The sequence below is a fragment of the Falco naumanni genome, chromosome 15, assembly GCF_017639655.2.
Source record: "Falco naumanni isolate bFalNau1 chromosome 15, bFalNau1.pat, whole genome shotgun sequence".
NCBI lineage: Eukaryota > Metazoa > Chordata > Aves > Falconiformes > Falconidae > Falco > Falco naumanni.
Genome location: NC_054068.1, coordinates 12,141,543 through 12,157,746, shown reverse-complemented (window position 1 = coordinate 12,157,746; position 16,204 = coordinate 12,141,543). Strand labels below are relative to the sequence as shown.

The window sequence follows — 16,204 nt, the reverse complement described above, 5'->3', positions numbered from 1 at the left end:
AGGTGAGGCATGGACAGAAGCATTTTGCTTGCTCTTTTGTTAGTGCAAACACTAATGTAAGCAGTATGAGACTGCCCAAAGATGTAGATCTTTCAAGATATGATCTCTCAAAGAAATAAATACGATATAAATACAAAGCGCAGTGGCACTTAAGTTACTTGAGGGTGAGCCTGGTATAAAAATAACCCTGCTATCCTTAGCCATGAAAGGAGGGATAGGACCAGGCATTTAATAGGAAACTCTTTGTTCTACAAATTTAAGAGCAGTATGGGTGGGTTTTTTTCCCCGCTTGCTGGCATTGCTGTAGAAGACAATTCTACTTTGGTTCCAGTCCTCCACCCAGACCACCAGCACTGCCATTTGTATCTTAATTGTTAATGATAGCAAGTGACTGCAGGAAGCAAAACTGTTTAGCAGGTTGTTTTCCTTTTAAACTATCATTTTTAATTTTTTTTTTAACAACTCAATACAGCATTACAGACAAATAGTACAGTCTCTTTACACAAAATGAGTGGGTTGGTTGGGGTTTTTTTGAGTGTACAAAACAAATCCATGCATGACAGGTTCATGGAAAGATCCCAGACAAGACCAAAAACAACAAAAGGCTAAAATGTTTAAGTGCTTCTTCTTTAAGACTGTGCCCCAGGTTGTCCCATCCCAAGCCCTGCACACTGAGCCATTATTCTGGCCCCTGCCATTAGATTCCAGTGCTTTGCATGTGGGCAGACTGAGACACATTGAATTCACTCTGATTCCAAGTTCATTCCTTTTGGTTTTCACATCAGATGACAAAAACAATTTTTCAACAGGAGAAAGCTTTACAGCAGCAGTAAGACTGGATTCCTTTACTAAATTAGGTACAAAGTTCTTCAGTCACAGAAGTTTCTGAAGTCACATTATCATCCTTGATTGGCCTGCAGGGATTTGACCTGATTGTCAGAAGGTCTAGTTGCCCAGTAGGAAATAACTCGGGCATCCACAAAGCTCCCGCCCCTGCTTGGCTGAAGATCCTCAGAGCAAAATTTGACCTTCAAACATCCCCTTATCATAGCCCTGCACTCCCATTAAACTATCAACTCTACAACAATCTGTGCTGCAAACAGTGAATTTTTGGAGTATGAAGATTTACTGAATAATTCTAAATTACACTGCAACATGTTTTGCTAGGATAGCTAAGTTTTTTTAAATTATCAAATAAAAAGTCCGTTTAAGCTATGCCTACTCTTGAGTACTGCACTGCTTTCACAACCATGATACAGGGTACAAACAGGAGAAACTTAGGAAGACTGAGCCGCTGGAAAATTTTTCTGTCATTTTTCCTCTAATCATATGAAGAGGCAGACTTGACATTTAACTACTTCCTCAAGGAGCATGCAATGAACAACAAGTATTGCTACAGGATTAAGACTTCATTGTAATCACTTAGATCATTTTAGCATTTGTTTCAGGTATAGTGACCTCAACTCATTTTTTTAAGTGCAAAAAAGGAATTCTTACATTAGCTGTTTGTGTACTCCAACTTGATTTACACTCACAATGGAACGGTCAAGCTTATCAAATACACATTTGACAGACTTTAAGAGTGGCTTACTGTTGATCTGTCAGAGAGGTTGCCTTGTCGTATGTATTCTATCGCAGCCTCAATTGAGGTTAGACAGTATCCCAATTCATCCTTCACTGAACTGCAAAGCCTGAAGTTCTTTATGTAACTCAAGTTGGCCATCCTGAAATAAAAAGTTGAAGCCATGAACCACTAAATACAAGATGGTATTTGCATGATTAAGATACTACATATCTTAATACTGCAACTCCTCTTAGCCAATTCAGACAGGCAATAGGTGTGGGTTAAGAAAATTGTTCTAGAAAGATTGTTAGGCTAGCAATACTATGGCTATTCTAAGCTTCGTAGATGGATCAGATCTCTACTTATCTCTTACCTACTCAGAAGTTATTAACTGAATAGAAGGAATATGAAGGACAGAGTAACAGCAGCAGGAGATTGTTTCACATGTCAAACATCAATGTTTCAAGCACCGCAAACATCATTGTAAAGTGACAGTTACAGATGCAAGGAAAAAATGCTGATCTGAGACACTAGATACACCAACACTAAAATCCAGTTCAGGTACAGGTGGAAAGGTTAGATATACTTCTATTGATAGTTAGGAGAGATCAATGCAGTGGCACAGGCTAGCAGCAATCATTTAAGCATTCAAACCTAGTTTGATACATTTCATGTAGAGAAACATCTAGAAGTTGCATAAAGGTTTCACAGCTGCAAACACAGATGAGGAAGGACCAGTCTGTGAATCCCACACTGACATGCAGGTTTGGTAGAGAGATGGCCTCCATTACAACTTTTTTCTAGACTGGGAATCAAAACAACAAAAACAGCACTAGGATTCCTGATAGGTCCTTGATTTGGTCACACCTGTAATACACATTTGCAGTTTGTCCTAACAAAAATAGGTTTTCTGCATTACATCAGCCCCTCTTACACTTTCAGTAAGTTATTACTACAAGTTCAGAAACATTTACCCATACAGCAGCATTACATGTAAGATACCGTATAGGACTGTATAGCCAAAATAGTTACATACCAGTTTGGGATTTCTGTTTTTACAAGTAAATACAGCAAAACAGAGAGAAGATCATCTGCACACATGGTTTCCATGTTAACTAAAAAAAAGAATTTACATCTGGTGTTAGTCATATCATAGTTCAAATCAACTGCAATACCTATAAATTGAGTTCCACCTCCTAAGATTAAACAGCAGCTCTACTAGTAGAGAATGCATTAAGTAACCAAGGCAGCCCTCCAAATTTTCTCAAACCCCCTCTAAAATACGCTGCCAGGAGCCAAAAAACAAGAGTATTGATTTCAAGATTATCAAGGAACATGGACAAATATACAAGAACAGTCCAGCAACAATCCTCTGGTGTGTGAAACTGATCACGCTCAATTCTTCAGCATAAAAAAACATCCTAGCAAATGCAAGCTTCTCTCAAGCTCCAGCTAGAGCACATATAAGCTAACCAAATACTCCACCTCACCCTACAAGTATCTTACCTCCGTTTTGCTTTTAGAGACCTGCAAGGCAGACCCCAGCCTAATGGCGTTTAATACACAAGTGGCATGTAAACAGCTGTATATATGAAGTGCTTTGTGCGTACTGGTTAAGAAAAAGGTTTAAACTTAAGTTATTAATTCACTCTTTACTGACCTCTTTGGCTAGGAGATTGCATAATAATTTGTACCACTTTTCGTAGACAAAGTAGCTTCTGTTGAGGGGAAGTACATTTGTTCAACACACCCAGTTCTCGCTTTGCACGTGGTATATTAAAACTACAAAATAATTTGAAAGATATGGTTAGCATAAAGAGTTCCTGGTCCTTCGGACATACATGATGTCCAAACCCTAAATTTTAATTTATTCAGAGCTGAAATGAAGAATGGTATTAAAATATTTCCATCTGTACTCCAAGTACACTTGCATTTCTGTAACCTATAGATGGAGAGTGAGGAATAAGAATATAAAAGCAAAGGAGATAATTATCAATGCAAAACCTGCCCTGAAGTGAGACTTGCAAAGCTTTGCTTTTCCATCAAAGGAACGAAGTGTAAGAAAAACTTGCTATTGTCTAAAGAAAACACATCTTGGCTGGCCTGAGACCTATTTTAAGACAGCATCTCAGTGACTCAAGAAATCCACAGTCTCTCTCACCTGAACTCTGGTTTCACTCCAATGTCTTTTTGCTGCAGGTCTTGAAGGCTCCTCGTGATTTTGTTAAAAGCAGCATCCTAATCAATGGAAAGGCAACAGTTTTTTAGAATGCATTAGATTAATGTAACTAATCTTCAGCAAATCAAACTCACTCACCTCACTTGCCTCAATAGTCCCCACATATTTGAAGACTAGATCATAAATAGCATGGTGGATATACATCTGTAGAAAAAAAGATACAGTACTTTAGGCATGAAAGAGAATTAAAAATAGCTTGCTAATTATTTTCCTTCATTTCAGATGCTTACTTCAACTGCTTGTTTAATCAGATTCATCTGCTCTTCTTGCTTGGCAAGCATCTTCTAGAAAAGGAAAGCCATACAAACAGTAGGAGAAAGTTAGATAATCTTAGCCTAAGTAACACTATGTACTATGTATTTAGTAGAGTAAGTGTTTACCAAGTGCGAATCTCTCAAAAGATGCTGGAGACATTTGGTATAAAGTGCATTGACAGAATCCTGGGGGCAGACGAGAGAAAAGAAAAAGCAATCAGATTCAGGTTAATCTGACTTGAACTAACAAAGCATAAATAAGCAATTAAGTCTTCCCTGCCTTCGAAGTGTGCAGTATGGTAAGCCTTTTAGCTAGAAAAATTGCCTTTACATAATAGTTAGGACATCATTTACAATTAAGAATTGTACTTTCTCCCTTCCCACCTTCCTCAAGTCTAGACTACTCTGACAGAAACGCTCAATAAGACAAAGATATCCAAAGCAGTGAAGTGAATTGTATTTAATTAAACATCAAGCAGCAAGATACTGACTATGTAGTGGCGCAGGCTTTTCCTTTCATGTTCTTTAAATGTTCTATAGAAAGATCCTATGTATTTATCAAATCTCTCACAATGTCTTCCCAAGAATTCTCTAACATCTTCGATATTTTTAAGAGAATAGGAGTTTGATGAAGCTGTAGGTTCACCTAAAATGAAAGCCAAGAATTAACACATAGGCTTAATAGGTATGCATGGTAAAGTACTTTCTGTCCCTATGTGTGGGGCCAACTTGTGTACAATGAGACATTAATTCAGCTTACTATAACTGAAGGTATCGCTTTTAATTAAAAGAATTTGATATATCTCATTTAGAGTAGCCTTTCTCACCTCTTATGCCACGTATTTATTTGGAATAGCTAAAACTAATTTCTCTTTCTTACCCTGGGGTAATTTATTGCCACATGCACTCAGATTATGAGTTGTCCAAGTCAAGCTTGAAAGTAGAAAAGCACATTACAGTATTGACTGAATGCCCACGCAGGACATTAGCGTGCTCTAAGTGAGCTGTAAAAATCCCATCTTGGATTTTTATATAACCTATTCTTTATTTAGACATGCTTTCTCCGAATGGGAGAAGCAAAGTTGATTCATGTAAACATTGAACCAAATCCACTTTCCTTCTGAATAAGACAATTGGATTCCTCACTTAATTCATACTGCTTTTCTAAAAAATTTTTTTCTAGGCAAGTCGTTTCATTTGCAATCAAGGCAGCCACCTAATAACAGGCTTAGATCTCATTCACTGAAAATCACATTTGAAATTACAGATTACCTCACTTCTGAAAGACTGCTGTACAACTACGTTAAATAATAGCCAAAAAAGGAACACCACAAGAATAATTTTTTAGATTTAGGTTGATATTTATAGAATTTCAGCCTATAAGTATGCCAGCTTTCTTTATTTTTCAGAATAAACTTTCATACTTGCCTCAGCACTATTTTCACACTACCCTAGTATTACTTCACTTTGTAATCATGTGTTTCAAATAGATATGTATTCAGGAAGACATAGATGTTTTTATTTCAGAAAAAGCATGTGTTTTAAGAAGCTTCTGTTCCTTTCAATTAGCAAACAGATTGTTATACAAAAGCACAAGGAAATCCCATTTTAACATTAGCCTTGGAAATAGCGTTCCAGCCTTACGAAGAGCACTTTCAGTACTAGGACAATAATTAGCACATTCGACTTAATGGCACAAACCACCACCAAAAGACCTACTACATAACTGTGCTATAGCAATCACAAAATAATTTACCTCTCCAGTTTTTTGTGCATCCACCTTGCATCTCAGGGCACGTCACATCTAAGACTAAATTCCTTTTTTAGGCAGTCAGTATTAAACTGAGCGTTGCTAAAAAATCATGCTGGATTAAGTATGCCACAGATTATTTTTAGTGCTGAGACTGGGGCATAGACCCTACAGGATTAAGTTTGCCTGGCAGCAAATTAATATTTCTCTCCAGCAGCATACCAACATGCACCCCAGCAGGCTAATAAATACCAAGAACTTCCAACCAAGCCAACACTTTTCATAATGAAGAAAGTGTATTAAGCATACTTATTTTCTCAAGGTGCAAATAAGACCACCAAGTTAACATTCCAATACATACTTGAGCTTTCCGATTTTTCCAATGGATGAGCTATGCACAATATGCTAAAGCTTTCTTCCTTTTCATTGTAAAATGTTTCCTCAAAAAGAACGGGTACCGAGAGATGATAATTGAACCCAGTTCCTAAAATGATGAGGTTTCCTTGTATGAAGATCTCCTGAAGCAAAACAAAAAACAGATCAAGGGTAAAACACCAGAAGAAAGTTGCTCTTAAGACATCTGCATCGCATAGATTTCCAGCGAAAAAAGAGAATCTTGCAAGACAAGAACGCCCCAAATTCAAGAGATTTCCTATTTTCATGCTGTATAGGCACCAAAGACTCCTTCAGCCTACAATAGCTAGCTAAAACTTGCTTATACCTACTTTCTTTGCAAGTTTACTACTGGAAGAGGATTCAGACCCAGGTCAGTCCAAGGTCTAACTATCTGCAGATATTTAGAGCACTTTCAGTAGAAGGGAAATTGAAAAACAATTGAAAATTGAGACCTAAGCCCAGCTTCAGAAAAAACACCACGTATCTTGTCTACATTTCCCATGCTCAGCTTTATTTTCTCAAGCAACTCCAGCGAGGACATCTGCAGTAGGAAGATCTAGATCAGGGGTCCTCAAACTACAGCCCATGGGCTGGATACAGGCCCCCAGGGTCCTCAATCTGGCCCCCGGTAATTTACAGAACCACCCCCCACCCGGGGTTGGAGGGGGAAACCAAGCAGCCACAGATGACCTCCTGCCACTTCATCCACACGCCAGCCCCCTGTTTAAGAAGTTGGAGGACCCCTGATCTAGATGATAGCCTGCAAACAGGTACAAGATCTCACACTGCACTGCAGAATTGCAAGTAAAAAGATGTGATCCTATGCAATGTTAGCATTTGTTATCATGGCTTGCTGCTATACTAGTCAGTTTCTACTCATACTCAGCCAAATTAATACATCAGGCCTCAGACACAGCTTGATAACATAGTAATTTTGTCTTCAGTCTTGGTGAATTTGCATCTGCACACAATATAGGCAGGTTACTATTTGCCTGGAAACTAGAGAAACAGTTCTTAAGTGACAGAGGCTCTTCTGCCACACAACAGAATTCACAAAATTGACAAACTTGCTTTACTGAAGTAGTAAGCTGAAATCAAAGGCTGTGTTACCATCTCTACAAAGCAACTATTCTTGTGTACATGCCAAAACACGGCTTCTGCTAGAAAGCAGTATATCCCCGAGAACTCTGGCTTAGATGGGCAACATCCTACTTTCGCCAGTTAGCCCTAACTCCTAGCTACCTCTCCTGTAACCATTAGTTCCCACTATCAAATATTAAAAACAGAATTACCTTTCCATTTAAGGTTTGAAAATTTTCTTTTAACGGCTTCAGGACATAAGATTCAAACTGGCAGCTGGAAAGACTGTTGCTTGAAAGGCTTCCTTTGCATGGAACTAACACCTAAAAAAGTTAATCATGTTTGAGAGAGAAATGCCTCACCAGCTAAACACCAATAGCTTTTGCCCTTTAGAGGCAAGCAATTGAATCTTAAACATTTACTAGTAGATGTATAGCAGCCACAGGGTACTTCTGTTTAAATAAACTAAAAGGCTACTGATAGACACACAGTCCAGTGTGTCACAGTTTAGTGACTTATCTGAAAAAGGAAACAATACTAAGAAGAGACAAAAATCTTAAGTCACTTATCACCAGTCCACTGAATGACTTAATTTGGCAGCTAACAGAAGTACATTTTCAAACTAAAATGAAAATGCATCAGAAAATATAAAAAAAAATCTAAGAAACATCTTGAGTCTACTGCACACTAACAGATTGGCAGTTTGAGACAAATTCCCAATTAGAAAGCAACGCATCATGAATACAACAAACACAGTATGTACGCTGAAAAGAAATGCATCTCATTGTCAAGGAAGAGAAGCATGAAGGAAGTAGACCTTTCAGTACACAGAAGCTTTCAGAAATGGTGTTAGAATACAGACAGATTTTAGCATTTCACTCTTCAGCTGATCACTTAAGCTGATACTTAAGTAATACACAATTGAAAGAACCTTGTACAATTTAAGGCTTGATTTTATAATCGGGTAACAAAAACCTCCAATTTCAATGGAGAGTCCACACAATTTTGGATGAAGAGTAATTGCAGAATACCAAGATCAGAAGTCTAAGGACTGGAGATTTTATTCCAGCTCAGTTTAATGACTTTGTTATGTAAAATGCTATCAGAAATGCATAATTGTCTGTCCCTCAGGGATTTCAAAAGGTAAATCCCATTTGAAGTTGTAACAAGTGAGAGTATGTAACCAGTTGACAGCAAAAATAAGCTTCCTGTAAAGTTTAGAAACACCACCAACTTTGACCTTTTACTACCACGCAATATATCAAGAGTTCCATATTGGTAAATAACAGGCATCTTCAATTAAAAGTTGCCCTGCTTCACTTCCAAGTTTTGTAGGCTTGCAGTAATCTTTACATGTGTCATTGCAGGCATATGATCTAAATTCATATAGCTACTATTTAATAAGCAGCTTTTAAATATACTTATTTGTACTTACAATACCGTGGAGTTCTGCAACTTTGCTGCAGAGATCAGGACGTCGCTTCTGAATGGCCAAATAAAAGGGATTTTTCAAGATATCTTCATCATACATAGCCATATGGACTTCAGATATTCCAAGATTTTCTAAGATACATATGGAGAATGGTTAATGTATCATACATGGTATCTGTTAAAACATGGTATTTGGGAATACCTAGGGAGCAGTTTGATTCCCCTTGTCTAAAAAGAAAGAGGAGTTTCAGGTCTCAATGCAAGCAGTCAATGGCACACTTACCTAATAAGAAGGTGCCTATAGTTACTCAGAAGTTATTAAAAAAATATTTTTTATGAATATACATTTCCAACTATATAATTATCCTCATAATGTCTCCTTAGGCCTTCCAGGTGTTGGAATCTAACAATACATGATATGTTTGTAGAAAACTTAGGAGAGCAGAAGAGAAATTAAAGTCTACATTGTTACCACTTGGACATATAAGATAACGTGCACTGTTAAGATCTAAAGCCAAGAAACACGAATTAAGAGCTGCTTTACAGAGACTCTGCTGCATCACAGAACACTGACACTTTTGCAGTATGTTCACATAAATCCAAGACTCACCTGTGTAAGGATTACTGACTGACACACATCAATGAGTCACCCAGAGAGTGTAACAGGAACCCTTGTGTAAGGCAATCCTCAACTTTCCAGGGAAAGTTACAGGAAAGACGTACTACCAAGGAGATATGACTATCCATGTGATAAATTTCACATAAGTCCCTGTAAAATGCATTATTTGCAGTCATCTCTACTCCTATGGAAAAAGTCTTAAAGATCTGAGGTCAGTCTGATGCATAACATTTGGCAAAACAGTGAGCAAAAAAAAGCGACTGAAGATAGAAAATCCAACCTGTAGGCACTGGAAAAGCTATCACTGGATGCATCACAGGGAAAAGATTATCTCAAGGCACTAGACCCTTGCCTGCTCGCTTCCCCAATCCTAGTTCTCTATAAAAAATGACGACACATCCTGGACACAAGGGCAGGAAAAACTCCTGAGATTAACAGGCTTACAGGTGCTTAATTGACTAGTCTGTCTTGTACCTTTTCTTCTCATCCAGCTTCCCTTAGGAATCAACAGATGTTGCATGATTTCCTCAGCTCCTGCAATTTCAGCTACGTATCTCAAAAGTATGAGAACAGCAGCAGAACTTTAGCTTCAGCAAGCCAGCCTTGCACAATCAGTATCTGTTTTCTTAAATGTGGAATCATACCTAGCACATTATTTGCTTAGTGTGAGCTTGTGTACTTGTTCTGTAGCACTCAACCTCTTACTACCAATCTCATACTGGTAGTAAAATGCCTTTCTCTGTAGATCATGGAAAAGACACGAAACCATTGTATGGCACTTTAATAGAGAAATATACACACACCTCCCGCTGATTTTTACATAGCCTTTAAGTTCCAGCTATGCTGTTAACTGATCTGCAGTCTCATACCTCCTTGTAATTAGGCACAAGGAGAGCTCCCTTAGACAGCTGAAGACAAACATGATCAGCTAAAGCTGCAAGCAGTTTCCACTATGAAGTTACCACCAGTTACTCACAGTCTGGACAGCCCCAGCCTGAACCACTGAAGCCTGGCAGCAGCAGATAACTGCCTCAGAGGTTCCTGTAAGTTCCAGATAAAATGGTTCATCCGCTTTCAAAACATACAATAAAACTAAGAGCTTCTACAAAAAATACTAATTCAGCAATCCCAACACAGTGTGCTTTGGAGCTCAGATCTGAAGTTTTCTAACGCAAAGGATAAGAATGTGTTTGCTCATCGACACTTTCAAAAGGCTAGCCAAGTTCAGTAATTCAGACTTCAAAACTAGAAAAGGGACAGCTCTGCACAAGCTCAGCATGGCCCAGCAACGTACATTTGCAGCCCAGAAAGCCAACAGCACCCTGGGCTGCAGCAAGAGAAGCGTGGTCAGCAGGTCGAGGGAGGGGATTGATTGTCCCCCTCTGCTCTGCTCTCATGAGACCCCACCTGCAGTGCTGGGTTCAGCTCTGGGGCCCCCGACATCAGAAGGACACGGGCCTGTTGGAGCGAGTCCAGAGGAGGCCACAAAGATGACCGGAGGGCTGCAGCAGCTCTCCTGTGCAGACAGGCTGAGAGAGTTGGGGTTGTTCAGCCCAGAGAAGACAAGGTTCCAGGGAGACCTTATAGTAGCCTTCCAGTACCTAAACAGGGACTTATAAAAAAGATGGGGACAGGCTTTTAGTAGGGTCTGTAGCAAGAGTACAAGGGCTAATGGTTTTAAACTACAAGAGGGTATATTCAGATTAGACATCAGGAAGAAATCCTTCACTGTGAGGGTGGTGGGACACTGGAAGAGGCTGCCCGGAGGAGCTGTGGATGCCCCATCCCTGGCAGTGTCCAAGGCCAGGCTGGATGGGCTTTGAGCAACCCGCTCCAGTGGAAGGTGTCCCTGCCCATGGCGGGGGGGGCTGGAACTAGGTGATCTTTAAGGTCCCATACAATCCCAAATCATTCTATGATTTTATGATCTGTCCTGCCACAGTGCCTAGGTAAACAGCACAATCACCAGTAATTCCACAGCTGATGACTGCTGCAAACATTTCCTGGCAGGCAGCTGCAACCCAAGCTCAAGCTGTGGGGTTCTTCAGCCAGTAGTAGGGGCAGAAGAAAAAGCAGGTTCGCTGAAGGAACACCAATATCTCATCACAGATCTGTAGAACATCAGGGCTAAGACAGACTTTAACAAGCAGGACTAGTTAGCTACAAAAAAACCCCACAAACCTGCCTGCTCAACAGCCAGCTAGGCCACAATTCCAAGTAACATCTTAAACGACTGCACCTTGCAGTCCAAACATGAATCAGTGACAATTATATACAGAGTCAAGCACCAAGCAAGGCTGTATGTACACACATGCGCAGCCTGCGAAATAGTCTGCCATGGCAAGACTTATTTTGGAGCCCTACATCCTTTTTTGGGTGCTGCATTTCACAGGATGGGAACTGACTGGAGGAGAAGCTGAAGTGAGAAAGGCAAGGAAGCCCTGGAAGCAGGATCCAAAACATGAAATGCAGTTACATTGTTTATGCTGAAGAAGTTGCATGAAACATGTAAGAATTTTTTCCCAGACAGATCAAGTTATCAGTGAAGGGCATTTTCTTCCACATCTGTAAAAGAAACAGGCCTTAGCTGAAGAAAACAGACTTAGATTACAGCTCAGGAACACCTTCCAAAAGAAGATAAACACATGTTTTAGATTGCTTGACAAAGTTATCAAGTCTCTCTGGTTGTAAACCTTTAAGAACCTGTTAGAAAAATCTCTGCTACAGATCATGGACATAGTGAAGCTAGGAGGCTAGATTGTATGGTCTCTCAAGGCACTTTCCAAATCAACCTTTTATTAACAGAGTTGGCCCACTAAGGCATCTTCATCTGCCTTTTTATTTGGTGAGTTCACATTCAGTATCTGGTCAAGCAGTAGATGAGACTGCTATGACCCTCCCCAACACAGTGATGGAGATGGTATTAGCATACCATGTACTGTACTGGGGAAAAGAGTACATTGATAGAAGGCAACAATCAAGCATGAGACTGCAGAGACAAAATTACAATGCATAAGTGTTTCCAACTGCTACAGCTATATAGCCACTCTTCCAGCTTAATGAATCTTTTAAGCCCAAAGATTTCTTCCCATAATAGGAAGTGGGAAGAGAAAAACACATTCCACAAGTCATTCTCATCTAGAAATTCATCTCACTACCAAGATAAGCCAGTTCATAATTGTGTCCAGAAAGGAGTTAGAAACAACATTTCATTCCCTAGCAAAACAGGTGGAAGAGATTTATGGGAGGAATGAAGCTCCCAAAGAAAATCTGAGCTTACAAAGCATGCTGCCTGTATGCCTGATGTAGCTCTGAAGTCATTGCCTGCCCCCGAAAACACCAGCAACTAGGGTACTTTAAAATCATTCCAGTTGACAGATCAAAGAGCTTGAAATTATAACCCTCGGTTCCTGGTTCAGGAGTTAATACACCACAAATAGCTAGTTTTAAGACACTTAGTGGCAGCCATATAGATTATTTTACTGCAAAACTACTGACAGGCTTGAATCACGCTTGAGAGCTCCAGCAAGAAGTGAAAAGTAGCTGCATTCAGACATTGCATTCTGGCACTTTAGGTATTGTAACACAACTAAGATGCCATCAAGGTGCTGTACCGCAAGGAGGAAGCTCGAACTTCTAGTTCACATGGATATTTGTCACCCTCCTTGAGCAGAAGCAGATCACAAGCTCTGAACTGCTCACTGCTTGCATGTTCCTACACAGCAGGAAGTAACAGCTGGCCAAACTACTACTGTTTTGAGAATCACAACTCTTACTTCCTTCCCTTTTCTTTCTCCCTTACCACTGCATCTGCTCAGTACTACATTAATGGATAGTCATCAAATCAGATTACAGCGTGGGTATGAAAAAGGGTAGAATACTTAACTACAACAGTCTAGACTCATTTGGACCTCCTTAACCCATCCACAGCATTCTTCAGACACGCAAGTGAGGACGTAGAAACCATCTACAGTTTGAGTAATTACAGAAACCCAAATAACTTAAAATAGATTATATCTACAGAATCAAAACAGTACATTAAAGCTTCCCCAAAAATTGGCTCAAGCATTTTTTAGATTGTCAATTTCTTTCCACCCCAAAAGTTAAATGTATCTGAAAATACTGGCTAATGCATTGCTGTAATTCTAGGAATGCATTAGAATACTCCATTGAGAGTTTGTTAGTAGAACACAACGTCCCATTTCAACCTAATTTAGCCGGGGGGGGGTGGGGGGGGGGGGGGGGGGGCAGGGCAACAGCAGCATACAGGCTTATTCTTCTAGTTGCACCTCAGACAGCTTTAGATTTACTAACACTAAGAAAGCAGGAAATGTACAAAGCCTTATATACATTACCAGAACTGTTTAATGCTTAACAAAAAAAGCCTACTAAAACTTGTAATAAGCCATTTTTGCTATGAAGTTTATTAAATTTTATCATGCTGAGCTGTAAAGCAATACACAAGTATTAATGTTACATAAAATGTTTAAATGGAATCATTTAACTGTGTGGCTTTGTGCCTGTAAACACAGAAATAGCTCAAGTTGCTGGAAGAACAGAAGCTAGCTGATCAGATAATCTAATAAGCATTATGTTACTGTTTTTAAAAAAACATAAATATAACCTCAAAACAGCCAAATCATTTCCAGATTAAAAGCAGAGTTATGACTTTAATAATATAACTAATGGTACAAGGATAGCTAAAGTGAAAAACATACGGAATCCAAGCATGTCACTTTTCTCCAAAACACTGAAAATGAAGTCTAATGATCTTTGGTATTGAAAATGAGTAGGATTTAACTGTAACAGTTTGTCATTGACAATGTGTGTTTTCTTTTAGCAATGGTCAAGTCAGGCACCTTTCACAGACCTATCAGGTTTCAGTTCCTTTTAAGAAGCAGTCTGAAATTTAAACAAACAGCCATTAAAGGAGAACATGTCGTTGTATTTGCACTCTTTCTTGGCAGTTATATCATGTCCACATTCAAGTTATACAACTATTTACTCAATTCTTAGGCACATCATCTTCTGAATGTCCTGCTTCACCACTATTAAAGACTTAACAAAACATGCTGCAGACAAAATGCCTTTTAAAACAGAATTAGGGATTCTATACACAAACACTCTATATTCAGTGTTGAACAGTCTAAGACTGTGTTTTCACAATGGCATTTTAATAATACTTTGGCAGAACAAAGACAGTAGAACAGCTACCAAAGTTGGTAAAAATTAGCCTAGTACAGTAACCTGAGATCTCTCCAGGAGAGCAAGTTAGGATAGTACACTAGGATGCTATCGTCAAGTATATCAGCATCCTTTCCACAAAAGTCCAGCTACAAAGCTGAACATGTTCTCCAAAATCTTCAATACGAGATCCATTAGCATGTCACATTCACAAAGCATAAATTCCCTGAATTCCATTTGCACAGCAATACTGTGAAGTTTCACATGGCACCAATTTCATCACAGCTTGCAGACTCTACAACAGTAACAACTAAGGCTTAGTAAACCAGTAACTAGAATATCACTTGCTGAAATGCTCGAGAAAATCAGAAGCAGCAACTTGCGACTCAACTAAAAGATGTTCAGCTCAGAGTAGCTGACATTTCTGATAAACTCAGTACACGTATTTATCACTAAAACTGCAGAGCTCTGCAGAAAAAGGAAATAATTGTTCCTCAGTTCTAAATTACTTTAAAAATATTAACAGAGGTGCTTTTTCCCCTCTCTCCCCTTTAAGAGCACCACTTGTTAGGAAGAACAGCAATGCTAAGCGTATCTTAAGATACTTTGCAAACAAAAAGGAATCTGACAGTGAAAATTAACTAGTCTCAGTCCAAATAAAAGTCTAGTTACCCCTTCAGCCACTGCTGAAGCACTATTACTGAAGCACCTGCACTGTTACTGCTCATTTAGCCCGCTTCCAGGCAAAGGTTAAAATCTGGACTTGAGCCCTCAAATCAGCACTCAACTCAAAAACAAGAGATCCTTTCTCTGTTTCTGAGCACACAAGAAACCTTACTCCCTCCCATAAGAAAGGAACACTGAGCATATTACAAAAAAAACCCCACACTGAGACATGTTCCAGTGCACCCTGCTCACCGCAAGGGAGCAAAGGAGGAAACAATTATTCCTACTCCTTTTAGGTTCAGCTTGTATTGATTTCTGTGAAACTGAAGTATGTTAGAATAACACCTCTGTATTACCAGATTATAGAGTGGTGGATTTGCATCAGTCAGCTCAAGCCCTCCTAACAACAGGGGGAAAAACTAAGTCTGATGATACCAGAACATCAGTCTGACAGTGATGGAACAGGGGCTGGAAAGGAGGAGTCAGCAGCATTCCAGGAAGATGCTCATTTCTCTCAGTATCTCCCCTTCAGGCACACATTTCCTCCAGTGAAGGGTTAAGAGCTGGCACAGGACCTCATGATTTTGGTTTCCTCTCTACCCAACAATCTCAAGCCCTACTTATGCCTAACAACTCCAGCCCTCCTACCACTGCTCCCACCGCTCTCAAACAGGCCCCCCGCAGAGCCCCTACAGCGCCAGCCAGCCACAGGGGAGCACGGCGCCCATCTGTTTCTATCAGTTCCTCGTGCAGCTTTTCATTATGAACCTCACCTCGTAAATTCTAAAACTGAGCTCATTCTTAACAAGCAGCAAGAAGGTTCACCCTCTGTTTTAAGTGTATTTGCACCACAGTGTGATGTGGACACACCCTTGTCTCGGACTTGACAGCAAAGAACATACTGGCTTGACTCCAGTCACCCCTTTCCTTCCTCCAGAGTACATTTTTAAATGCAAGTGGCTCATCCTTTAGCAGGCAAACTTCCCACTTTTATCTAGTCATTGCTGTTGATTTTTGAGAT

The 16,204-nt window shown here is 39.6% G+C and overlaps 1 protein-coding gene across 7 annotated transcripts in view; it reads right to left on the bottom strand.

Moving 5' to 3' along the window:
• Nucleotides 1–16,204, bottom strand: part of ANKRD27 (ankyrin repeat domain 27) — a 60,474-nt gene that overhangs the window by 27,689 nt on the left and 16,581 nt on the right. For all 7 annotated transcript variants that reach the window (XR_005831126.1, XM_040615347.1, XM_040615350.1 and 4 more), the window contains exons 2-12: nt 8,719–8,846; nt 7,496–7,606; nt 6,169–6,325; nt 4,549–4,703; nt 4,184–4,243; nt 4,034–4,087; nt 3,882–3,947; nt 3,726–3,802; nt 3,225–3,346; nt 2,601–2,679; nt 1,592–1,724 (exon numbers count right to left, since the gene is read on the bottom strand). Coding sequence is in view for 6 of the 7 variants with exons in the window: in XM_040615347.1 (XP_040471281.1) it covers nt 1,592–1,724; nt 2,601–2,679; nt 3,225–3,346; nt 3,726–3,802; nt 3,882–3,947; nt 4,034–4,087; nt 4,184–4,243; nt 4,549–4,703; nt 6,169–6,325; nt 7,496–7,606; nt 8,719–8,820 (1,116 nt within the window). In the remaining variant the exon portion in view is untranslated. The remainder of the gene's footprint in view (nt 1–1,591; nt 1,725–2,600; nt 2,680–3,224; nt 3,347–3,725; nt 3,803–3,881; nt 3,948–4,033; nt 4,088–4,183; nt 4,244–4,548; nt 4,704–6,168; nt 6,326–7,495; nt 7,607–8,718; nt 8,847–16,204) is intronic.